Below are 27859 nucleotides of genomic sequence, written 5' to 3' on the forward strand. Positions count from 1 at the left end.
GAAACTAAATGTAAATGGAATGCAGTGGTACCTCGGGTTACATATGCTTCAGGTTACATACGCTTCAGGTTACAGACTCTGCTAACCCAGAAATAGTACCTCTGGTTAAGAACTTTGCTTCAGGATGAGAACAGAAATCGGGCTCCGGCGGCACGGCGGCAGCAGGAGGCCCCATTAGCTAAAGTGGTGCTTCAGGTTAAGAACAGTTTCAGGTTAAGAACGGACCTCCGGAACGAATTAAGTACTTAACCCGAGGTACCACTGTAGCAGTTCAGCTCTGCAAATCTATCCAGCCATTTCTCTGCACGTGTCAAAATCACTTCTATGTTGTTTCCATCAGACAACAGTGACTAAGAGACTGATCTATGAATCAGGACACCACTAGTATCATCACTAGGTGATATTATACAAGACATTCACTCAGCCTTATTCCACCTTCTGTGATAGAGTGATAATAATTCTGATTTAATTTACAGGGACATTAAAAGTTATAAATAAAGCATTAGCAGTATTATTTTCTTGTTCCATGTGGCCACTGCTGGGAATGAAGAAACTCATATGGAACACGTGATACACATAGGACCAAATATAATATGTTAGTTTATGCATTACAGCTGTGTCACAAATCTTATAAAAACCATTCAGAAACAAGAGGTGCTATTATCTCCCAGAATATGACATTTATAATTTTGTTGCTATCAGTTAAAAACATGAATTTGTCTCTAATTTATATGGCCTTCTTTATATAGCTGTTCATGTTGATGACAAACCTTTTATTCCCATTTCTGATCGAAATCAGAGGCTAAGAGAGTATGTCTTGTCCAGATTATTGAAAGGATTTATGGCTAAACTGGAATTTCAGTCCTGGTGCAAGTCCTAGTTTCTTTCAACTGAACTAGATTGCTTTCCATTATTTTACGCATATCTCTTAAGGAGGACATAATCATATGGAAGATTTACATAATATACCATAAACAGGAATTTGTCATTGTGGAAAATGAGTTTGCTGTTTTTCTACCCAAACTGCAGTAAAATTTCTTTTATACGTGGAATTGAAAAAGAAGGATTGGTGATCAGCAGAAATTTGGCAGGTGGTGAAAGAGAAGGCTTTCTGAGCAGTGGCTCCAGCTCCAGCACCTAGGGAACGCTCTTCCCAAAGACTTTTGCCTGCCCCCCCCCCCCGCATAAATACCTTTTTAGTGCCGGGCAAAGACTATTCTCTATTCAGGTTGTGAAATCTTTTTAGCTCATTAATTTTTACTGCTGATTATGCCTAGGCTGACGGAGAAGGCAAGTTTGATTATTGTGTAATCAATTGTAGTGCCTCAGTTGATTATATGATAAATAAATAGAAATATTTATAAATTTATTTCATGACATTTATATAGCACTTCATCATAGAAAAAAACCTCAATGCAGTTTACAAAAAAGAGTAAACAATAACATTATCACTGAAAAAATTGCAACCATAATTTAAAACATACAGAAAGTTAAAACTACAATAGAATAGACGAAAATAAATAAACTCCTGCAGATTCTTTCAAAACACCTGGATAGGCTTGTCTAAATGGGAATGTCTTCCGGAACCACCAGAAAGAATACAGGGAAGGTGCCTGCCTGATATCAGTAGGCATGGACTTCCAAAGTGCTGGTGCTATATGCAGTTTGTTCTTGTTTAATTGCACTGTCTGCTTTTATTGATACATGGTGATGAATGAATAAATACTGAGTAAATAAATTCAATGAGTAAAACCAATAAGAGATATGTGTAACTGGAAAGAATTAAGGCAGCAGAGATTTCCCCTGGTAGTTTTAAACATACACTTCAGGATAGGTTTATGGGAGACTGCAGAAAGAGCTACTTTGGCAATAGAGTTCTTCAGTTTTTTATATTGCAGATCCCAAAATACTTCTTGACCCCTTGCCTGATTCATTGTCAACCAAGCAGATTTTTAGACCCCCTGATGGTTAGTTGTTGGGGCCCTTATAAGAGACGGACAACTCCTTCTCCATCAAGACATTTCACGAGGTGTAAGAGCCAATAAAACAAAAAAAATCTCTTACATATGTAAATGTTTGATCTACTATTGAACTTTTGGTGATGCTTATAATATATGTTCAGTACTTTGTGTGCTAATACAGGAATGTACACTGTTAAGTAAGGTTTTAATCTGGTCTAACAGAACAGATAATAAATCCAATTAGCATACTCTCAAATTAGAAATACCGCATAGTTACAAATACCTTTCCAATCTGCTGTTAGTTTGTGCTTTCCTTGATTGCCCTTATTTTGTCCTCTTAAAATATCAGACTAAAAATTGATTTTTGTACTAATTGCCCTTCCTTTAGCTCCTATGTGTTTAGTCCATTAAGTTAAACATCCTCTAGTGAGTCAGGAAAAATGGCAAGGTGTTAAATGAAAATAAAAGCTTGATGAGGCTTGGTGCTAACTTAATACAACTATGGCTGGTCTGAAACATAGTGGACTGTTTTGCACATCATGTTGAGCCAAACTGTGGCTAATCATGAATATGTAGGGTCCAAGAGAAGAGATTGTGTCGCCTTTGCTCAAACCTGGTTGTACTACTCCTATGTTGTGCTGTGCTAAGCCATGATTTGTGTTGTGTGAACCCAGGTTCGTGATTTAACTTTCCCAGACAAACCAAGAACTGTAAACCATAGGACAAACACATTGTTCATGGTTAGTGTGGAGAGAACTAAACATTGAGCCTGGACTCTAGACTCTACCATGATTGCTTGTTCATACTTTTTCATAGTTGGTGTTACTTGTGAACCAGGCCCTTGTGAGCCAGTTAGTTCATCTTTTGATTTATTTGTTTCTCAAAGTTTTACAGCAGTATAGCCATCTGATTCTATGATAATTGAGATACATCAGATAGTTTCAGTTGGTAGAGATTCCTTATTAATAATTCTGATGTCCACTGTTGCAATTTTTATAAAAGACCTTGATTTCCAGACAGTACAACAAACAAGAAGAAAACCAGGCAGCATTTATGAAAATAGTCAATCAGCTGATTTGATTTCAGCAAAAAGCACTGCACATGGAGATTATTAGTGTGAACATAAAGCAGATTTAGCCTTTAAAAGATGTCTGGAACTAGTCCATGAGCAGCTCCTGGGGGATGCTTACAGATAAACCTTTCTCTCACCACATGTGTTGGATGAGATGTTTACTAGTTGGATGAGAGCTGAGAACTGGAAGAGATAAAATTTTAATTATTTTTGACTTCATTTTTCTGGACTTGTACTATGTGCCCTTTAAAAATGTTCAGGTTCCTTATATTAAAAAATAGATTAAAGAAGCAAATGATAATAATTTGTGAGCAACCTCAGTAGCTTGTTATATCATTATAGAAAACTTATATTGCTGTGGAGTCATAACATTTAATATTTTATTCACTTACATTCCTTACTGTGGTTTTCAATTAAATTAAGCATTATAAATATGACACATAAACGTGAATTTGCCCCCTGCATATAATCTACCAAGGCTGCTATTAGAATAAACTTTTAACCTGACCAGTTGTACAGTTTTCAGTTTGGCATTTATCTGCTGATCTATATTCCAGATTCTGCACAGTGACATATAACATCAGCAACTATATGGGAAGTGTTGAAACTATGATTGTGTACACATCACCACCTTTAAGCACAGTGAATAACGTGTTTCAAATGCATTTGTATGTTATTGTACACATCGGCATGGTTGGGTGTGTTTCTCAGTTGCCTGCTGTCTGTCCACACTCGTCGGCAGAGAGGGTGTGTGGCTATGGGCGCAGCCAGAGGGGGCAAGGAGGGGCAGCTGCCCTCCCAATCAATAAAAATCAATATAAACAAATAGCTAACTGAGGTTCTGTCACCCTTAACAAAAGGCCTGCCCACCCCCAACAAAAATCCTGGCCACACCCATGGGTGTGACTTATATTTTCAAATTGGATTGAAACTTGCTTGGTGGAAAACACATCAAATGCAGTATTTCTCAAACTACAGGATAGATGTGGATTGAATTTGTGGCTAATGTGTGTACATAATTTCACAAACCAGCTGTGGGAGCGCGCTGGGTACACACTGAAATGGGCATGTGTACCATAATTGTGTGTGTATACCATATTTTTTAAGCAAGACCACTCACCCATGGTAAGTTTGTTTCATTTGAAAAGGCTCGGTACACAGAGTACTGCAGGCCACCAAAGTAAATGCTGCTATTTGTTAGATTTATGAAATACACCTCTGCCCCACGAGGGCTATAATCTTTTTCTAAGCTAGTAATAGTATAATTCTTGCATTACATTTCGACTTCACATCTGGAACCTGGTTAAACACGTAAGGCAAGTACCGGTAACCCCCAGTGTAATGTTACCCAGAGCATGTTCTCATAGGTGATTTTTACAATGGTTGTTGCTAAGTAGAAATATTTCTTGTTGAACATGTTTTTCTGGATAGAAAAGTGTAAACAAACTCCACAAAATATAACAATTCTCTAAATCTTTTTCTTACTGTGAAACAGATAACTAGACATATGTGACATTATTCTTTGCTTTGTTTCAATAGAAACATGTTTGAAGTGTTTGATCTCCAAATTTTCTTCTTAGGGCAACTTACAAGACAAGTATTTCAAAAATACAAAATTGGATCATTTTTGTAGGGTCAGGGCTCCACAACTTCCCATGTCAAATTGCCAATGTCAGCAATGCCCCCCCCCCGAATCCCATTTCAGGCAATCTGCCCTCTGTGGTGGAGAAGTGGAGGAGTCTGTTTTCCTTTGCACTAGAAAGGCAAAAGCAGCATGAAGACTCATGCTGCTCTTACTTTCTGCTTTTCCAAAGCCCCAGGAAAAAGGAAACCAGCACACAGGACTTGGGGAAAGAGCAGGGTCTTGTTTTACACCACACAAAGATGATTCCAAGGGCTAACAGATGCTCCCTTGCAAATGTTTCTTGCTACTGCAGCTTTCTGTCACAATATGCTATAGTCCTATACAGTATTGCACTAATGAAAGCCTCCCTCCCTCCAATAATGGTCTGCAATTCCTTTGCCTCCTTTCCCCTCAAAATGTTTTCTAGGTCCAGGCTCTGTACATGACCCCCAGCATAATTTCATGCAGTCTAATTTCAAAAGCCCTCTACAAGTAATCAGTTCAGACCTTTGGCGAGAGTGTTCTGTCCCTGCCCTTGCAATGTGCTGAATGAGGAGATTATACTTAAAGTTCCTCTTTCTATGACTGCTCTAAGCTTTGCCTTGGATACCTTACTAAAGATACCACAGGTCATCCAGTACTATCTGCTGTGAAACACACAAATTGTCAGGGGCTTCTATTTGCAGATTTCCTGCTATATTTCTTAGTTCAACCTTTCCGGCCTTTGAAAAATATTGCAAATGCCTTCTATGCATGCAGGCATTTCATAGCTAAGGATAAGCATCTAGGACAGTGTGTGTCTGGAATATTAAGCTGTAACTCCTTCTTAAATATGGATATTTAAAATATTGAATATTTAAAAGTGGTTTTAAGCTGTCCTGCATTCCTTCAAAATGGGTGGAGGAACCCTTGAAATAAGGAAACATACTCTGCTTTTGAATACTTAGTTCAGAGAAGACAAAAACTTGGAACTTAAATATTTACCAAGGCAGTTTTCGTTTTCATTCAAATGGAATCCTATTTAGTTCTTCCCTTTCATTATTCTCTCTCATCATAGCAGATAAATTAAAAATAAGCAAGGTATATATTTGCATGTTTGAAGATTCTGAGTTTATGACAAGTTGAACCATATTACAGTGGTACCTCTAGATGCGAACAGGATCCGTTCCGGAGCCCCATCCGCATCTAGAAGCAAACGTAACCAACGATGACACATCTGCACACACACGCGTCGCTTTTCGCTGCTTCTGTGCATGCGCATGACGTCATTTTGAGCGTCTGCGCATGCGCAAGCGGCAAAACCCAAAAGTAATGTGCTCCGTTACTTCCGGGTTGCCGCGGAACGCAACTCAAACGCGCTCATCCTGAAGCACATTCAACCCGAGGTATGACTGTATCGATTTCAACAGGTTACCCTATCCAGAACAGCTGTTTATAGACAGATAATGGTGTGACCATGAGGAAGCTGACCAGGGAAACAGGGTTGCATGCTCCAGACTTGAATAAGGTCAAGCCCCTCACCAATTGGAATATCTGCATTTTGTCCCTTGTTGGTGAGAGGCTTTAAAAACTTCAGTGCTGGTTCTGTGATATCAGGGACTCTTGGGGATAGCACCCTTAGTGGGTCCACTTAACCTGGAAGAGACAGACCTGCAAACTGATAATCTTAGGCTATATCTGATCTTCTTGTGTACTATGTACAAAGGGGAACTCTTTGCACTGTTTGGGTGGTGGGTTCTCTGCTGGTCTTGAAAAACATTCACCACCAGTGGGGCCTAAAAAGCTTCATATATGGCTAATACATCTTTCTTTTCAGAGCTCACCAAGGCCTTGCCCAGAACCTGCTTTCAGGCCATTCCTAAACCCTCGGACATGGAAAGAGCAGTTTGTGCAAAGTGCCTTCCCCACATTACTAAGTATACACAGCTCACTCCTTTGTTCAGGCTTAGGCCCCACAGCCATTCCTTTGAACAAACTAGCTGTTACTAAACATAACATCAACACTCTGGTAGCTGGATATAAGAATAGCTACATTGTAATGTTGTGTTGATTATTAGTGTTCGGGTTTAACAGCTTTCTACATAATCTGAGATTTTAGAATTGAGTCACACTGTCATAGTTACAAAAAATATTATAGTCCTGATGTTCAAGGAGCCCTTCTACACTGTTGGTTGGAGCATGGCGCTGATAATGCCAAGGTTGCAGGTTTGATGCCCGTAAGGGACAACTGCATATTCCTGCATTACAGGGGGTTGGACTAGGTGATCCTTAGGGTCCCTTCCATTTCTGTGATTCTACCTATGGCCCCTGGGGGTCACTAGGACAGTCACTCATGTTGTGCTTACCAGTCTTCACAATCCCTTCTGTTAATACTTACTGAGTTAAAGAGATCTGAAGAGTAGGAACCTGCCTTTTTCAAGGATGGCTAACATATGACTACAACTCCCACAATCTCTTTCCATTGACCATGCTGGCCGGGGTTCATGGGGCTTAGAGTCCCGCAACATCGAGCGCTATATTTTTAGTTGTGTATATCAACACAAGACACATACCTAGTTTATCCTAAATTGTGTCAGTCTTTAAGGTGCCATAAGACTCTCTTTTTTTGCTGCAGCTGATAAATGTGTGACTACCTCTTTCAAATTTGTCATGATTGTAGTTGATGTACCCAAGTAGCACCATTAAACTCATGGCAGAATCAAATATTTTGTTTTCATGTACCAACATGCCTTCCTATGAACAGAAAATACCTCAAAGTTCTAATTTTGACTTGTTTATGTTCCTCTTTTCTCTATTACTCAAATAGCCTTTGGAAATAAACATTTTTGAAAATTCAAGGATTCCCTCAGGTTTCTACTTCCAAAGTTTTTGTTTATGTTGAAAATAGCTGCAGTCTTGGAAATCATAATCAACTTGTGATAAAGAACACAAAGATTGAGAGGGATATGTGGTAATGTAATGATTTCCATTTTGCTTTCCAATAAATAGTATAGAAGCCAAGATACTAGCTTATAGGCCAAGATACTAGCTTATAGCTTTATTCTCACATCAGTGGTAGCTTGCTGTATCCCGTTTATTTTGTCTGTATTCTGTAGGATGTTGCTTGTCTTGCACAAACTGTTTGCACCCTGGTCGGCAAATTGCATTGGCAGATTTGCTTGTGGGAGAGGCTATAGAGCAACTAGTTTCATGACATCCTTAAGTTATCTTTTCATCCTAAGCATGTAATACTGATGTATAAAGACTCAGCTTGGGCTGTTCGTCCCTTTTATAGGCAATATAAATGGTTTATGGTTCAGATACTAAGCATCGTCTTCTGCAACAACTTCAAACTCAGGGATGAAATATAAAGTTGAATCTATCTTGTAAAAAATACAGGAACCTGATTTGGTTTCTCTGTGTTGTAAAGGCCTTCTGTGAGCAAAACTTTGCTTCTGCAAAAGGAAGCGCCTTCCATTCCGTTCAAAGAACAAAACATTTGGATCAAACTTACTGTGTTTAGAGAATTCCACAAAAAGTACACTTTTTAAAACTTCAGAATTGTTTTTATTTGAATTTCTCCTCCACCCGCCCCTACTCCAAAAATGTTTTGTACATTTGTAACGATAAATTTCTACTGTTGATATAAATGTGACATGTTAGTCATGGTGTGACTTGTTCAACAGACTTCAGTGGGAGTGACAGACATCTAACTTAGTCTAGATCCTGTAGCCTTATTGGAGTTCACCAATTGGGTCTGTGTTGCTCCGGGACAGGAGGAAGGAAGTCAAATGACACTGAGTTGGTTCAAAGAAATAGTTTATTCTGCTCTCCGGATAGCAGAAGGCACCTGCGTGGTGAGTCCACAGCAAGTACAAAGAAATGACAGGTTTCATGCAGTTTATATATCCTCCAGGCACCCTCTCACTCCTCCCCTAGGAGCCCAACCACGTTGGCCTACGTACGCAGGTTGACCTCACATATGTTCCTGCTCTGGTACTCTCAACCATAAAAGGATCTTCCTTCCTGTACTTCTGACCATAAAAGGATCTTCCTCTTCCTACTCTTATCTGGGATGAGGTCACCATCTCCGGGAACACGCTTTTGGCGTTTTTCCCAGACATCGGTCTTGCGCGTATTTTGTGGTCAGCACATACAATAAAGTTCTGACGTGTTTTCTTTGTTCCCCTAGAGAGCCAAGGCCATCCCTTGCCGTGACTGATAAAGGAGAGAGCTTGTTTATGTTTTTGCTCAACAGTTCAAATTTTACGCATTTAAAAGTGCTCGCTTTTGAAAGAACAAAAGGGGGGGGGTTGAGTCAGTTTTAAACTTACTACACAGAAACCCATTCTTTCAATCCGACCCATTTATTCTTTTGTTTCATATGTAAAATGCTCTTTTGCTTCAGTTGCTGCTGTGCTCTTGAAAAGGTTGTTGTAGAATTTCTGTCTTTCAGCCCAATTATCTTGTTTTACATCTTAACCATCATTTGTATTTTTTTAAATTTTCCATAATTTTAGTGTCAGACTATTACTTTATGCTTAAATCAGGAAACATGTCTAATCAAAGATTGATGAATATGTGGCTGTGGAGAGCACTCTGACCATGTAGGTTGTCATGCTGTTGTTGGTTCTGTACAATTTATGGATGCAAGTTTCTAGTGAAATATGAATGTACACAAGTCACTTTTAAATAGTTGATTTGTATTTGAATATGCAGTATTTGTTTACCAGAAGACTTCCATAAATATGTTTTCTTTAGTTGCTGACCAAATCTAATTTATGTACAATGTAGGTGGCTTGGAATGTTCAGTGCCCACTCGTACGTTGAGTACTTCAGTCTATGGGAAGTAGAATTGGAGAAGAAATGCTAGATGAGAGAGAGAATATACCGTAGTTTTCGCCCTATAGGACACACTTTTTCCCCTCCAAAAATGAAGGGGAAATGTGTGTGCGTCCTATGGGGCGAATGCAGGCTTTTGCTGAAGCCTGGAGAGCGAGAGGGATCGGTGCGCACCGACCCCTCTCGCTCTCCAGGCTTCAGGAGAGCCGCAGCGCCAGCCCCACAAGCTCAGGGGACAGCGGGGAGGCGCAGCGCGTCTTCCCGCTGTCCCCGGACCTGGTCTGCAGGCGGGCGGCGGGGAGAAGAGTGCTTCTCCCCGCTGCCGGCTCCACAAGCGCCTGGGGGGAAATAAATTTTTTTCCCTTTATTTCCCCCCCAAAAAAACTTGGTGTGTCCTATGGGCCGGTGCGTCCTATGGGCCGAAAAATACGGTAATTGTCTTTTTCATAAAAGTGTGCCTATTGACCATTGCTGTATTAAAGTGATGCTTTTAAAATGGCAAAAAAATGAGGCAGTGTGGGGATATATTTAATTGTGTTTTTACATATTTATGCACAGTAGTTAGTTTCTAGAAGGGCCAAAACTTGGTTTGAGGAGGTCCTGAGTAAGAAGCCTTGTGAGGGAACCCTGGACCAACATGGTGGGCTCTCTGCATTACCCTAGTGACAATCTAAATGTTTTAAGTTTTTGTATCAAACTAGTATATATTTTATTGAATGACATTGTATACATTGCAGCAGCCTTTGGCTATAAGCAATAAACTTGACTGACTGACTGGCATTACTCTAGTGCCTCAGTTTCCAGGTTTGTTAGAGGTGGTGGTGGGCTGTGAGTCTTGCTTTGGTTTTTTTGCTCATTTTTACTATGGCCGTGGTGTATTGCAAAGCACTGGCCAAGACTGCAGTCACCCACCTACTACTTTCCCTCAGAATGTCCTGAAGATGTAGGGCCTAGAGGCATTCTGGGAAAAATTGAGAATGGGAATGAAAATGGAGCAATGCTTTTTAGGACTGAACCTTTGCCGCTTTTCCTCTCATTTGTCCTGTTCCAGACAAGCAGTTTATTGAGCATTCATGATGACTTGTGTCCGCGTTATTTGCTTGTAGATTATGTGATGTTGCTGTTTATATAACATTTCTTCATTGCACTGAGGCTATATAATGCCATCTGATGTTGTTATTATTCCACACTTTCCTACACATTTCCCTATCACTTTTCTTATTACCACTTTTTTAAAAAGTGGGTTTGTTGCACAAGTGCCTCAAATCCACTTTAATTGCACAGCCTAAATTTGCTGGTATATGAATTTCTAGTGACAGTCTGGAAGCAGCCAAGTTCATATAATCTCTCAATAGGTAGTAAAGCATTTATCAAACTTTGTAAGAAGAAAATTCATACTATTTACACATACATTTTTATGCAGAGTCTCAGAAGCAAAAGCAATGTATATCTCAAGTTATTAAGTTCCCCCTATTCATTAAAAATGTGATGATGTGAAAGTAAAAAATGTGCAGGCCAAGTAATAAGGTGCTCCCATTCCATATACAGTACAGTATGTAGATTTAAAGTCTGTCTGGAGCTGACTAAAATAATTGAACACTAGACATAAGAACTGCAGTGATATGTGGAAAATATGTTCACCTCTGAGACCTCTGAATATTTTTTAATAACATGATTTGGCTGCCTGTGGTGTGAACTTCTGTCATACTCCAGGAGTTAAAATATAATTTCCTAAAAGAGTTTTAAAAATTATGTTGTTATTAAAACTCTGCTAAATAATTTTAATATCTGAAATTTTCACATTCTTTCTATTTTCAATATCTTGTCTTCTTTGGGATGCTTGAAAAAACCATGAAATCAAAAGATAAGAAAACTATTTTGATATTCCAGATGTTTTGTATTAATATGAATGTTTTTATCAATTCTCTTGCTACAGCAGCCTTAAGCCAGTAGTTTATTCTAAAACTAGGATTTAAAAAAATGTTTTTGAGAATATTGGTCTTCATCTTACATGCTACAACATGCAAAAGATTTGTGCAGCCATAGCTATACTGGATCTCTTCAGCAGCCTAATCTTCTTCAAAGGAATAAAAGGAGGGAGGGAGAAACTGCATGCTTACAATTTGATCAGGGGTTCTCAAAATTCTTGTAGTTCAGAAATGTGATGGGAAAATACATTGAAAATTGTGAGATGAATGAATGACTAACAGGAACACATGTGAACATCCTGCAAGCAAATCAGAATAAATGCAGGATAAATGATCATTGTTGTATAACATCCCCACAAACAAATCAAAATGAATGGCTAATAAAACTGGCAGTAATCTATTCTCTGCATAAGCTTTGTGAATGGAAATCAGGATGACTCCTCAATAAATAGGAGTCATTAGTAATCACCTGCCCATAGAGACTACAGTATTTTTAAAAGTAAAATTTGCAAGGTTCCATCTCATTGGGCAAAAATCCCTTTTTGTAACTCAGATTCTATCATACTTTGTTTTGGAAAACAAATGAAACTATCTATATTTCATTATTTCTTGTGCTCTGGAAACATTGTGAATGATGTATGTGCGTGTATTCAGTTCTGAGTTAGAGCCTGACAAGCAGCATCCGTGCAGCATGTCAATTATGCATAAGTATTGCAGCTTTATGTAGTGAAAGCAGGGTAGGATTGTATGCACTTTTCCATGGTACCTTGACAGTTTCTGTCTGGCATACAACAGACTTACCTGCTTTACAAAAGAAAGGGTAAAATCTTTACAGGTAGGTGTCAGCTGCATTCTATAATAGATCTTTTATATCTTAGTAGAGTTTCATTATATTATCTGGACACATTTAAACTGCAAAAAGGATCCATTTCTATAAGCTTGGAGGAAACATTTTTATACAGTATTAAGGGGGGAAATATACTTTTGCAAGGATGTATTATAAGTTCATATCGTGAAGCAAGTTTAATAATATTTCAAAATTTGTTGGCTTCAGATTTTTAAAACTTGGGAGTATATAGAAATGTATGTGTGTTGTGTGTTGTGTGTTGTGGTTCTCTCTGATAAACACTTTTCTCCTCTCTGTAAAGGGTCTGGCTTTCACCCTGGAAGAGAGACAACAGCTGAATATTCATGGACTGCTACCTCCTTGTTTTCTTAGTCAAGAAGTTCAAGTTTTAAGGGTTCTTAGAAACTTTGAAAGACAAGCATCTGACCTGGACAGGTAAAGTCTTGAACTTGAATCATTTTTAAGGGACTCAGATATTTGTTTTTTAAAAAAGTGCTTTTAGGGAAAATATGACAAATGCTGACATTCAACCAGTTATACCGTATTGGCCTGAATATAAGCTGCACCCCCCCCCCCGAATTCCAACCATGAAAAGTTAAAGTGTGGCTTATATTTGCAACCGTACAAAAATTATCCAGTATGTAGCCAGGAGCTTGGGGCAAAAAGTGCCAGGAGTGTGGTGTAGTCCCCTGTCATCTCCCCCAAGGCTGGGAAGGGAGAGAGTGAGGAAGGTGGAAAGGCTACTGGCAACGCAGCTCAGCCCCCCCCCCCCCCGCCCAGTATGCAGCCAGGAGCGCGGGGCAAACAGCGCCAGGAAAACGGCAAAGCAGCGTAGTACCAAGGCCAGAAAGGGAGAGAGCGAGGAAGGGGGCGGCTTATATTTGGGTATTGATTCCCTACTCCCTGTGCGGCTTATATTCGGGTGTGACTTATATTTGGGCCAATACGGTAAATTTCTTCTTACTTCTGTTATCCATATTGGCCTCATGTGCAACTGAGAGATGACACCCTTTGTTTATAGTTTGTACAAATATAATGCAAGATAAATTAAAGGAGGTCTTCACTTTCTGCACATTTACAAAAACAGCCTCTCTTTTGTCAGCATAGCTAAACAAAGATTGATACAATTTATTGGGTGTTCATCTGAATACCTGAGCTCACACAAAAGAGCTTAAACTAGGGGTCAGCAACCTTTTTCAGCCGTGGGCCGGTCCACCTTCCCTCAGACCATGCGGTCGGCCTTACTATATTTTGGGGGGGGAAATGAACGAGTTCCTATGCCCCACAAATAACCCAGAGATGCATTTTAAATAAAAGGACACATTCTACTCATGTAAAAACACACTGATTCCTGGACTGTCCGTGGGCCGGATTGAGAAGGCGATTGGGCCGCATCCGGCCCACAGACCTTAGGTTGCCTACCCCTGACTTAAACAATGATTTATGTTGCCATAATTACCAGGTGAGTAAAAAAAACTATTTGACTCAATTCAGAGTAAAAACAACAAAGCGTTCTGGAACCTAGTGTACGGAGGACTGAAAGCCGAAAATCAACTAACCCAACCACCAATTGAGGAATCCAAATGGTCCCAATACTTTACATCTGTATTTAACAATCTACACAGTGAACTTAAAGGAAATGAGACCGCTATAAATAAAATCAATAAACTCCAGGAGTGGCCAAGGGTAGAAGAAGTGGAAATTAGAGAGATAGTTAAAAATTTCAAATCGGGGAAATCGCCTGGGCCAGACGGTCTACCAATAGAATTATTTAAGACCTATATAGATTGGTGGGCAGAACCCCTAGCTCAATTGTTTACTCTCATAGACAAAGATGGGATCATACCGGAGATATGGTTAAGATCAATAATTATCCCAATCTTTAAAAATGGCGACCCAAAAGAACCAAAGAATTACAGACCGATAAGCTTACTATCAGTGATAGGGAAAATCTACGCTAAGCACCTCCTATCTAAACTCCTTATATGGATGAAAAATTTAAATTTACCAGGGAAAGAACAAATAGGTTTCTCTAAAGGTTGCTCTACATTAGACCACTGCCTTATACTTATGCATTTGGTTGAAAAATATAGATCCCAAAGGCAATCTAAGATATATGCTGCTTTTGTAGATTTTCGTGGTGCATTCGACTCAATTGACCGCCCAAAGCTGTGGAGGAAACTCGCAGAACTAAAAATTGATCAGCGCTTATTGATTCTAATACAAAATCTATACTCTTCCAATGTCTGTCAAGTCAAACTTAACACCATAGGTCATCTTTCATCAGACATCCCAATCTCGAAAGGGGTAAAACAAGGATGTATTCTTGCCCCCTTTCTATTTAACTTATTCTTATCAGACTTGCCAGATCACCTTCAAAAAATAGAATCACATGGCCCTAAACTTAATCAGAAACCAGTTCCTCTCTTATTATACGCAGACGATGCAGTCCTACTATCATTAACGAGCTTGGGTCTGAAACGTCTTATATCTTCTCTGACCCTTTACTGCGAATGTAATAAACTCTCTATAAATTACGAGAAGACAAAAATTTTGGTCTTCTCAAATGGTTGGAAACTAGAGAAATGGAAAATAAGAGGGCAAGAAATCCAACAAGTAAAAATCTATAGGTATCTGGGAATCTTATTCCAGAGCAATCTAGGGTGGGCAAGTCATCGCACAAATGCCATAAAACAGGCAAAGTGCACCTCATCAGCAGTTGCCCGTTTTTATTATCAGAAAGGTAATCAATTTATTCCTGCGGCCAATCAGATTTTTCAAACAAAAGTGCAAGCCCAGATATTCTATGGAATCCCGCTATGGATTCAAGCATATAACAGTGATTTAAATAAGATTCACTCCAGCTTTCTGAGACGTATTCTTGGACTCCCAGCTGCGATCAAATATGAAACAATGTGTGCAGAAATAGGCATACACACAATGGAATACTGGGCCTGGTCCACCTCAATAAAGTACTGGTTACGCTGCCATTTTCGCTGCTCTCCATCAAGCCTGCTCGCTGATCTGCTCAAAGACTCCTATAAATCAAGATGGTATCAGTACCTCGAAAAAAAGATTGAATCTTTAGGCATCGAGCTGGAGCCCCTGTATAATTCTAATGAGCAATACATTTTCCATAATATCCTAGCTAGACTAAAGGATGTGGAGAGACAAAATATTATGGCAGCTGTAAATAAAATTTGCTCCCCCATATTCTATGATTTAAATATCTTAGATAGCAGAGTCAATTACGTCACTAAATTAATAATCCCAGCCCAACGTAGGGCTTTTATGCTGGCCCGGTTGAATGTCTTTCCCTCAGCATTTGTCTGGGGAAGATATCAAAACATCCCTAGAAACAAGAGATTCTGCAGATGCTCTATGAATGTCCCGGACACTGTAGAGCATATTCTCTTTCATTGCCCATTGTACAGTACGCTCCGTCAACGCGTGCTGTCCCCTCTTTTGGGTGGTCTGGAACCCCAGCAAGGTGAATGTGCGGGATTCTGCCTATCCGACGTTGACCAAAGGGTAACGGCGGGGGTAGCCGAGTTTTTGGCTGCAGTCCTCCAAGGAGCAGGTTAACAAGGAAAACCACTGATTTTATATGTATATATATATATATGATTGTAGCCAACTGCTGCCTTTTTATATATATTTCAAGGCTTTTATATGTTATTTTCCTTCTTACGGTTTTTATTTGCATAATGCCTAATAAAGGTTTGATTTCAATTACCAGGTGGTTGACGGTGTGATCCGCATATACAGACATTTGATTTACAAATCATAGTGGCCAGTGTCCTCATGTTAACTTGATAATTATGCAATTCTTCAGCACAATGGACTGTTTGAGGAGGTTGAAAAAAGCAACATGATAGGAACAGAGAGAAGCACTGCATGCTTGGGCATTTTCCAAAGAGTGTGCTGAGCACCTCTTTCTGAACAAGAACACTACTCTGAGCATGGAATTGTATGTGCACAAACAGCCGCTCACCCTGATTTGTAGCCAATTATATGGTAATTTAAGTCTAAACATTGATAATTTTGTTGAGCAGTTGACAGAACTGGTGTTTGCACTAAAAAATTAAAGCACCATTTGAAAAATATGTGTGAAATGCTTAATTATGGAATAAAAAAGCATGTATTGGCTTGTTTGGAGGTGTTTTTTATATTGCTAGTATAAATGTAAGAAGTATAGGCATGTAAAATCTTTGACATGCCTGTAACGGGTACATCCTGATGCACACTCCAGTGTTGATAATGTCTGTCTGCACTGCAGTGTTTTCAGTGGAATACACTCTTTGTCACACATACAAGGGCACATTTCATTGAATGTACTGCAGTGCAGATATAGCATCCACAATGGATATGGAAGTGCATCCTATTTACTCTGTGCTCGATCCTATGTGAGGCTGTTTCCCTTTAGCTTAATTGACAGGCTACACCAGTTTTGCATTAAGCTGCTCACTGCTCTCTGCTGCCATCATTTGGTAGTAGTCTTGGAGTAACATGCACATGTAACTATTGGTTCCTGTGGTTTTGAAGGGGATGATGTTTCCCACAAGTTCCTTCACGCCCCCCACCCACTGGGAGTAGGACAGGCCTGACCCCTCCTCGTTTTCTCCATGCAGCACATCAGCTTTACTAGTAGAGGGTGTTTATGATAGATGCACAGCACCAGTACTGAACCATTTAAATTAAGAGTCAGGTTTGCTTCTGTTCTTAACATGAAGGACTATATCCACTTGCGGCAGCCTGCTTGTTCAACTGTGGTTTCATAAATGGAAATTTTTGGTTTAGTGAACCAACCAAATCCAGTGGGAGTTTTGTGCTTGTGAAAGATGTTGCATGACCACTTGGCACAACTCGTATAATTATATTTGGTGGCAGTTAAGCTGTGCACAACAACTTCAAGTCTCAACCTTCTTGTGCTAACATTGTGTTGGATGACACTTTATTTCTGTAGTTGCTTGCTTATTTTTTATTTGGTGGCAGATGAGATATGGGACAAAAATCCAAGCTTTTCTTGCATTTATATTTTTAAAGGGTATTCCCTAAAAAAGAAAGCAAGCAAGAAAAAAGAATTCCACTAGTCTTTTCCACATACTTTGCTGAAAAGATCACTTTTGCAGGATCTGCAGTCCCAGTTTTTCCCCTAAAGAAATGCATAGGAGAATGAAATATTATTAGAGGTTTAAATAGAAGCAGCTGGTTTTGGAAAATGAAGAAATAAAACGAAAGTGGGCAACTGTTCAGAAAAAGACTGTGTTTCAGCCCTCTCTTCTGGCTGCTATGCATGCCTGAACTGTCTGGCATAGTCTGCATTAGGTTATGCATAATACATTCTCCACCTGTCATTTTCCTATAGAAATGAAATGGTGTGTCCAAAAGGTTCATCCAGAAAAACTATATATCGTTCAGAATGAAAGATTATTAACTTGGTTGCTTTAGAGAGGGAAACCCTCCTGGATTTCAAATGTGTCTAAGACAGAGATGGAGGGGAGGTAAAAGTATTCATTGGACATGAAATAATGCACGTCTGGCAAACAATTCTGAAAATACCTAGGAAAAAATGAATGTGCAAAATGTTAGTTATTTTCCCATTTGATGGATAAAATGTTTATAGTGGGAATTTGACACTGCAATTATATACCTTTATTATCTGACACGTCTGGCCAGTGTCCAAATGAGCTTCTGCATTTGCAGTGGATATGATAGGAAAGACACAGAAATACAAGCAGCATCCTTGCTGAACATAAATGGGTTTGGTTCTGATCATTTTCTGATGGGAGACCACATGAGAAGCCTGTGTTCTCGTCACCTTAAATTCTCTTGGAGAAAGGTGGGAGAAAATGTAATCAATGAAAAAGAAGCTTTGGAGGACCTTCCTTTTGATCACAGCTGCCAAGCACTGCTAACAGGTTGCTTCAGAAAGTCTCAGGACCTTTTGGAGTAACTTCTCCAGCAGCCTGAAGAACTGATGGCGATGTAGGGGGGGGGAGGAGGAGGAGGAGGAGGTCAGGGTAAGTAGAAGCTCCATTATGACTACTGCAAAGTGCTTGTGTGTGCACTGGGATCTTTGGAACCATTTTTTAGTGTCTCTTTTTCTCCAGAGCGTTTCTATTTGAAACTGAATAGACTGAATGTTAGTTGAGCGAAGTAAAAAAAGAGATAGCAAAGTCATCATCGCAACCTCCTCAAACTTAACAGAGCAGTAGACACAGACAAATTATAGTTTCCAGGGATGGCTAACCTGTGGCCTTCCATATATTGTGGGACTGCAACTGCTACCAACTCCAGCCTACATGGCTAGTGGTCAGGGATGATGGGAGCTGGGAGTCCAGCAACGTTTGGAAGGCCAAACCACTTTCCAAACCACAGGTTAGCCACCCTTGGTTTATTAGAGTATATAATTGTGTGACAATTTGCATTCAGACTAGTGTTATTATTTATTTTCTGTCACCAAATATATAAGGGGAATAAATTAAAGATAATAACAATAATAAAATTGTTATGCCACATAATGTCACATTTCCTGAGGCGTTTATTTCAATATGTGTTTTTTTCATTTCAAGTCTGGTGGTGATATGGTATAGTTTATGTGCCTTGAACTTGAAAGAGACATCCTTTCAGATATGAAAAATAGCTTTAATTGAAAAAATACCTATTTATATCTAATTCACTTTTGGTCTACATCTAGATGACTGTATAATTATATAATTCATTTTTCACAGATATATTCTGCTGATGAGCCTTCAGGATCGAAATGAAAAACTATTCTATAAAGTGCTGACTTCTGATATTGAAAGATTTATGCCTATTGTTTATACTCCCACTGTGGGTCTGGCATGCCAACAATATGGTATAGCATTTCGGAGGCCAAGGTATGTAAGGTTATCCTTCACATACAAGTAATTGTATCTTTCTTCCTCTTGGCTGGTTTCTACTCCCCCCACCACTGCATAGTTGAGTGTAATCCAAAACTGGAATCATTAGGATAATTCAAACTACATTAAGTGTACTTTTAGCATAGGTAAACTGTAATTTGTGTTGCACTACAAAAATAAACTGGTACTTCAGTGTTTTAATCATTCCTAATTTTTTTTAACATTGCCTCATTGAACTAGACTTGTTGAAGGACCAATAGTGTATGTTAATAAAAGGTAAAATAAAATATCCAACATTGATTTAATAATTTGAAAAATGTTAGCACTGTTAATGACAAAGGTGGATTACAGTTTCAAAATAAAAATTACAAAGGTCTGATTTTTGTAATTTATTTTTCTGTAAAAATGTTGAAATAAGAACTCTCAAAATCACTTTAAGATGCTATTATTGCCCTTGGCAACATCAGGCAGCCTCTGCAGTTCACATTTATTTTCCTTCCAGTTGTGTTAGTAGCCAAGTTTTTTCTTTCTTTCATTTTATCAGAGTTTTCTCATAGTATATTTATACAGTATCACTGTTTACAGTGATTCCCTTGGTTCTCTTTTAAGGGGCTATAAACTCTACTACTGAAATGTTTAAGCAACACAATGCGTAAAATGCTCAGAAGTCAATATTTTTAGACTTCACCTTAAAGGGAAAGATCTGTTGCTGTTTCTAAATTTATAATCACTTCTGAAAATAAGTGAATCCATAATACTAATGGTAATTGTAATTCCTTATTCTAATCAGGGTTTTATAATTGTTGTATTAATGCTAGAAATATGAGGGAATCAACCCTACAAAGCACCCTTTCATTTTTGACTCTCTGATTGGTAACCTGAATCAGTTGAATTCCAGTGATGTGTGTGATATTATTGTGTTAAAATAATTTGCACTATATTGTCCTGGATAAATATGTATTATTGTTTTAAATGCTGTGATAGCAATAATTTGATAGTTGGGTGAATGAGGGCAGGGCTTTGGAACATTTTATGCTTCTTTGAGAAGAAAAAAAGTGCTACATGGAGCAGGCACTTTCCAGCACTGAAAAATATTCTGGTTAAGAACACCTTTCTGCCCCCCATGATCAAGGGAAAGGAGTGCCGAGATCCAGGCCAGCTCTGCAAGCTTGTGTTTCTGGAAGTGGCAGGCTCCCAACATTCTGTACATTATTGGCCTTGGAAGGAGCAGGAAGCCTAGGAGGAAGCACTTTCCTAGTCCATCTGATCCAGGATTGGATAGGACCTTGGAGACAGTCAGATTTCCACCCCATGATCAGGATCTAGATGTGGTGTGAAATAGCTAGTGCTTTTCTCTTCCTCTTTTTGAAGTCACCAGCTCTCATTTGTCTGCTTCTTTGAGTAGAATATCTTCCATTGAACCTTATGATGTTAAACTACCCACAGCCACTATATCTCCACCATTATGTTGATTTGCACAGAGACAACATATTTCAGGCTAAACTCCCATGCCAGTCCTGATAGTGAGGGATTGCAAAAGGCTGTACTTTCTGCCAGGGCTTTTTTTTTCCAGCTGGAACTTGGTTCTGGCAGCTCTCTGATGGGTGCCATTGCCATTATAAGAGAACAAGGGAGGCGTTCATGGTGAGTTCTGGCACCTCTTTTTTCTTGTAAAATAGCACTGCTGTCTATTCCAGGGAAATGACTGCTGTGGAGCAAGTACTCAGATATCTGAGGCCATCAGAGTAGAGCATGATTGTATATTTCTAAGAGGCCAATGGACTTTTCCTTTCCCAGGGCTACCTCCTGTGCTTAACTAGGATTGTTATTATTTATTATTACATTTATATCCCATCTTTCCTCCAAGGAGCTCAAGGTGGTGTTCATGATTCATCTCCATCTCCATTTTATCCTCACAATAGACCTGCGAATTAGGTCAGGTCAGCATCATGCTGTGCAAATCTGTCAATTGTGTTACAGTTGTACACTGAGTTTTTATATAATCAATTATGGTGTGTTATGTCATTCAAAATGTGGATGAAGCTGCATATGTAGTGTTTAACTGAAAATATAGGTTAGTTACCAGCATGTTCCTGAGCATTTAGCTTTATTGAGGGCTTTTGACATAATATAATTTATATCCATCTTTTGCCTCATGCCCATATTATTTTTTAAATATTGTTCCCCCCTTCTCATGAACCTGTTTTAACTGCCCATCCCATAAACCAGTACTGTATAATAAAACTGAAGTCCCTCCTCAGCATTATTTAATTACCTCCGAATAGAGTAAATTGATGTTACCAAATGGGCATAATAGGTCGTCTAGATTTTTCTTGCTTATTTGAAGGAGGGGGGGGGCATCTTACTAAAATGAAAACATAAGCCATTTCCTTTCTGTATTAGTGTTTCAGGAAAATAGTGTAGAATATAGTATAAAAATGACAGAATAGCATAGTTATGTCATTAGAAAGCCTCTAACTTGGGGATTGCTGTGGTATTTCTGGTATTAGTATCCCAGCAGATCCACAACTCTTTATAGATTTTTGCATTGGTAACTTATCTGATATTGAGATTAATTCCTGCTTTCCCTGTGTTTCATTAAAAAATGATTATATCACAAATCAACAATAAACTTAGGTATTTTTTCCCATCTACCGGTATGCAATAATTACAGTTTTGAAAACTACATATGTGTTGTGTTTTGAGCCAGATTTTCCAAACCCAACAAATGACAAGAGGTGTAATGTTACACTAGATTTCAGTTACATTCCTTTGCTTGTTAAGCTTTTTTTAAAAACCCATTTAGGCCAGGTCATAAAATATTTGTAATTCTTTACAATTTTGATGTACTCAGTCTGGCACAAATGCAGTTGTGATCTAATGAAATGAAATCTGCTAGGGAAGCAGGCCCACTCCCCACTACCATTTCATTATGGGACACAATCTGTCTCCATGCAGGAAGAGCATAGTCCTGCTGTCTTCACTTCGTTCTTGGTCTGCATGTCACCACTGTGACAGGCCATTACAGGGAATGGGAGGCCTGCTCCAAGCTTCTGTTCACCTGACACTGTCACTGATCAGACACCTTGGGACCCACACCAGAAGGTATTCCAAGTAGCCTAACAGAGAGTGGGGGGTCCTAACTGTTGTTGGGCAAGTTCAGGGCTCTTCTTACTTGAATGGGCAGTCTGGTTTAAAGATAAAAAAGAGGACTGTCCTATACAAAATAAGATGCGTAACCACTAAAATTGGGTTATATAGGAATATGGAAGGTGTTCACATGCATCCCATTCTCTCTAATATTTTAGTGTGTTGTACATATAAGAGGGAAAACAGGCCTCTGTTGTGTCTCTTAAGTTTCTTCCCTGCCACAGGTATTCAATAGTTCTTCCTCTCAAATGGTTTAAAGATGTAGGCGTAACACTTAACTTAATTAAATATCCTTACAGGATGTTAGATTTGTAGCTTCCTGACTTGTCTCTCCAAAGCTGCTAGACAAAATTATAGACGCAGACTTCTGCACTAGATTCTTTCCATCCGATGTTTTTTTATATAATATTTATTTTATGTTCTTGAATGGCAGTGAATTCTTAGATATGAAACATGCAGTAAATACATCAAAGACAAACTTTGTTTTGTTCACAATGTGGTTTGCATATGTAGCTTTATTTTAACACTATAAAAGATCCTCATAGGAGTGCATCTAACATTATTGTTCTGTGATTTCCTTTAGCTTTCTTTTTCTTTTTAAGTTGTCAACCTGAAAGAAGGGGACCATAATCACTGCTGTACACTACCCAGTGAATTATGATGCCTTTAACATAAAATATACTGATAACAGTTTCATCTTGAAGGTTTGTGTGTGGGAGTTTGGCAGGACACTTTCACATGTGTTCTTTTCAGCTCCTTTCCCATGTCATTAAGCAAGGAAATGTAAGATCAGAAGCAGCTTTATTGTATTTTAGTTTTTCTAGATGTTAATATGCATGCATTTCTTTGACTAAAGAAAGATAAGGGCATTTAATTTCATCTCTATCAAAACCCAGACCAGTAGTACTGAACTTGTCCCAATATTTAGCTGTACTCGAATAACTGTGACTGTGTACTGTTAGAATATTTATCTTTATCTCCTGGCTGTATATTTTTGTGTATCCTGTTGTAAGGTGCTTCTATAGTTTACTAGCAATCACAGCTTGATTTCTGCAAGCATGAATGCATTTCTGACTACTGCAAATGCATCCTTCTCCCAATACCATATTCTGAGCCTGGTGTGTGAACAGGGACTCCCACAGTCCTTCATTTCCCCATGTATAGCTTTTTCCTTGTTCTCTGCCAAAGTGCTAGCCACTATTATGAGGTAGACTTTGTGTTCCAAGTTTTGAGTGAAAGGTATAAGATGTCTTACTTTAAGATTCCCCCCCCCATTGTGTCTTGGACTATTTATGAACCACATTTCAAATTTCTATGTTTTGTGAGAGAACCATATCAATGCTAATACCTAACTATGGCTTCCTCACCCTGGAAATATTTACTGAGTGACTGTAGAGCTTTGTATTTTGTCAATTCTGTTTTTACTTTGAAAGCATCTTTCAATGTGAATGCTCCCATTGATAATCACTAGGTAGGTATTACATGATACCTCAACAGGTCAGTAGCCTTAAAATTTCTCATAACGCACAAGTTCAACAGTACAAACTGTTTCCCCCCCAGTATACAATGCACTACCTCTGTTTCTGTGTGTGGTCTACTATATAGAGTTCCCACAGCTGTTGGTTTCAGCATCTTGATTGTCAGTAATGACATGATTTTTAAAAATACACAGCTCTCTGGTTACAAACCAGAAATCTCATGGACTCTCTGTCACAGTGAACGAGCTTTCATAGTACAACCTGGGTATATTTCAAACACAAATAACTGATTTTGTTCCAATTAAAGTTCTACATGATTTGTTTAAAGGAGATTAAAGCCAGTTGTACCACCAAAGTGTTAGTGTGCACCTGTCAAACAACATATCCTTTGTGTCTGTAAATTGATGCTGGTCTCGTAGAAAGCTATACTTTCTAATTTCAGTGGTGCCAAGAAGGGACAGGGATGTCAGCTAACCTAAATTACAGTGGTACCTCGGGTTAAGTACTTAATTCGTTCCGGAGGTCTGTTCTTAACCTGAAACTGTTCTTAACCTGAAGCACCACTTTAGCTAATGGGGCCTCCTGCTGCCGCTGCGCTGTCGCTGCACGATTTCTGTTCCCATCCTGAAGCAAAGTTCTTAACCCGAGGTAGTATTTCTGGGTTAGCAGAGTCTGTAACCTGAAGCGTATGTAACCTGAAGTGTATGTAACCTGAGGTACCACTGTATAAGCAAATACTGGCTGGTAATTCATGCTCAAAGGCATATCCTGCTAATAGTCTAAAAAGGAGTAGTATAGCAACTTCTTAGGTGCTACTGGAAGGAATTTTTTATTTTGACTATGGCAGACCAACACGGCTACCTATCTGTAGCTTCTTAGGAGTACAGGCAACTTCCCACTTACGCGGGAGTTATGTTCAGGGCCCCCGCAGAGCTTTGTTGAGGCTGCTTAGCCCCTCTTCCTAACAGCTGACACATGGGGTAATGCATCCACTGCCGCTTTGTAGCATCAGCAAAGCCCCGCTGCCCCTCAGGCTCGCAAGGAGATCCTTCCCACAGGTGTCATCTAGTCCAACCCCTGCAGTGCAGGAATCTTTTGCCCAATGTGCGGCCCAAACCCATGACCCTGAGATGAAGAGTTGTGATTATTTTTATGATATAAAATGGAAGTCGAAAGCAACCACGTATCCACCAGTTCCTGGGTTGTAGGTTATTTTTGTTCACTCAAGTACACACAAGTACACAAGTATAGTAGCTAAACCTACAAGTTGAGCTATGTTCCGTTCCAGAGAAATTGTCATGCTGCCATTAGGTAAAATGCTTCTGCTGCTCTGTTTATGTAACTGGAATATATATATATATATATATATATATATATATATATATATATATGCTTTCGTAGATATATGGGGTGCCTCATTTAGCTGCACATGAATGATATTGCTACTGTAGAATTGCGCAGTAGTTTGAGCTGGCAGAGTATAGAAGAGAAGAATCTGTGTTTAACCATGTATCTGGTATGAAAAATGCAAAAGCACTAGCTGTTGTAACTGAAATTTCCAATGTGCAGTGATATAAGAAATGCTGTCATGTGTGGGACAATTCTTGTTGCCTTATTTAAAGGTTATCTTTGCCATAAATCAAGTTGGGGGGGGGGGGAGAAAAGAATTCCCCTATAAAATAGCAGCTCTTTGAGGGAGTCTCCCCACCACCACCTTTTTCAAGCTGCAAGTTTAGGTGTGGGAAAGTTCAATGGAACTTTTTCGTTAAGATGCCAAAAACAACTTCTTTGCCCCGTCTGTGGAACACCCAGGTGTTTCAAGTTTATTAGCAAGATCAGTGTAAGGAAAAATCATGACCAAGTATTCCATTGCTTAGTTTTGGAAACTTCTGAAAAGTGAGGAGGCTAAACATTAGGATTGCATTTCCATTTGTAATATGGAAAGCAAGTTCAATTATTTGCATCAACGAAATCTTGAGCAATAATTGGAAATCAGCAGGGCAGGGGGAAACTATCATCATTTGGAACTTAAGCTACTGAAGAAAATATATTCCATTTTAGAATAATTCTTAAATTTTATATTTAATACCTTCTGCATTTACTGAGTGTGAATCTGTAGACTAAACCAAAAGATAGAGCATGTTCTGCTATCCCTTCCCTGTCCAAATTCTGTTAAGATCATGAGCAGATATGTGCTTCACAAACTTCCTCTCCTAGAAAGAGGGGTTTCTATTGTATTTTGTAGGAGGTGATCCTATGTTCAAATGTGGTATCTTTCAGTTAGGCAATCACCTTATATACATGAAAGTGGTGTCTGAATTAAAGCCTGGTACTGTATCTGTTCCTTATCATACTGCACACAAAAGTGAGGGAGAATTGCATCTTGGACTGATGAATGAGTGCAGTATAATTTGTTAGGCTTGATCTATGTTGTCTTGTTTAACGTATCATTGCCATTAGATGAGACCCCATGTAGTGCAATGTAGCATCATGCAAACGGCTTCTCCTTCCTCTCTTCCCAACTACAGCCTCCACTTGCTCCACCTAAACAACTTGGGGAGAGTAGAGACCCTCTGGAGCAGATTTTGGGGGCATGTTGCCTGGAAGGGGGAGAGAAGAAAAATGGAAAGACCTGTTGCACAAGTGGATTTCTGTTGCATAAGCGGGCAATCATATTTTAATGTCACCCTGCATTCTGAGAAGCCTGACAAAGTAGCATTACTTTTGGGATGTATCATGTGGCTAGGTCTCTCTCACCCTCCCAGAAAAGGCAATTTGGGAATGCTTGTGTGCATTTTGCATAAATTATTGCATCAAAATACACAGGCTTGGTTTGCATGTCACATTAAACCATGGTTTAAATAAAACTATGGTTTAATGTGAACAAGTGGCATGCTTAGGATTGCATTGTTAGAATATAATTACAAATCAAGTAAAAAACACTGCATGAGGCGTCTTTGTTAAAGGGATAGGGAACCTATGGCTCTCCGGATTTTGGACTACAACTCCCATCATCCATGACAACTGTCCATGTTGACAAGGGTTAACAGGAGTTTGAGTTCAATATTTGGAGGGCTACAGTTTCCTAATCTCAGATCTGTTATTTCCCTTTTTGTTTTCTGATATTTTGTTGCACTGGTTATAGGGGATGATCATGTGTGATGGTTGATATTTTTCAGTTTTCATCAAATGTTTGTGGTAGGTACAGATGAAGACTATACAGAGAGGGATGTTTGGAAATTTATTTGGAAAAGTATGGAGTATAAGTACATTATATTCTCTAATGAATTAGGGTTGATTTTTTATTGACTCTGGGCCAGATAAAGTCCAGATGCTTAGTCCTTTCAAATGTTACCTTAGGAATTCATCCAATTTCTTTTTAAAATTTCCATGGCAAGGTTTTGACAGTCTATTAGGTCAATGACTCACTAATATATTTTAATGAAGTCATAATTAAAATATACTCTGTGTGATAGCCAGCATAAAAATCAGCAATAAAATGAAATAATTTATACAATTTATAGAGTTTTCTACCTGCTCATGTTACACATATTAGGTGGATAAGGGGAATTATGTGAAGGAAGCAGGACTGCAAAATCTTGAATATTCATCAGTGGCTCAGTGTGATTCCAGAAGACTGAATATTTTATAAATGCCTCTGAAGGAGCAGTAGTTAGTGGATGGCATCCTGAATAGATTAGTAATTTTACTGTGAGTTAAAAATAAAAATGAAGGCAACTGATAGGATGGCATTGAATTGTGAATGTAGATAAAAGTTCATGTTTTTGTCCTGACATATTTACCTGCCATGCTGACATATTGTCTCTGTAATAATATGTCATCATGGGGTGCCCTTAACACTGTCAAGCATAAAGTTTAGGACTGATTTATTTCTATAACTTTTTACATACGCTAAGTGTTACATATGGGACGCGGGTGGCGCTGTGGGTAAAAGCCTCAGCGCCTAGGGCTTGCCGATCGAAAGGTCGGCGGTTCGAATCCCTGCGGCGGGGTGCGCTCCCGCTGCTCGGTCCCAGCGCCTGCCAACCTAGCAGTTCGAAAGCACCCTCGGGTGCAAGTAGATAAATAGG

The 27859-nt window shown here is 39.0% G+C and overlaps 2 protein-coding genes across 7 annotated transcripts in view; one reads left to right on the forward strand and one right to left on the reverse strand.

Moving 5' to 3' along the window:
* The window catches only part of PRSS35 (serine protease 35), a 161098-nt gene that overhangs the window by 55395 nt on the left and 77844 nt on the right, over window positions 1-27859 (reverse strand). The window lies entirely within an intron of this gene.
* ME1 (malic enzyme 1) overlaps window positions 1-27859 on the forward strand; it is a 118664-nt gene that overhangs the window by 9955 nt on the left and 80850 nt on the right. For both annotated transcript variants that reach the window (XM_082216942.1, XM_082216941.1), the window contains exons 2-3: window positions 12555-12688; window positions 18988-19137. In XM_082216942.1, the coding sequence (XP_082073068.1) occupies window positions 12555-12688; window positions 18988-19137 (284 nt within the window). The remainder of the gene's footprint in view (window positions 1-12554; window positions 12689-18987; window positions 19138-27859) is intronic.

This window comes from Podarcis vaucheri, assembly GCF_965113315.1.
Source record: "Podarcis vaucheri genome assembly, chromosome: 3".
Lineage (NCBI taxonomy): Eukaryota > Metazoa > Chordata > Lepidosauria > Squamata > Lacertidae > Podarcis > Podarcis vaucheri.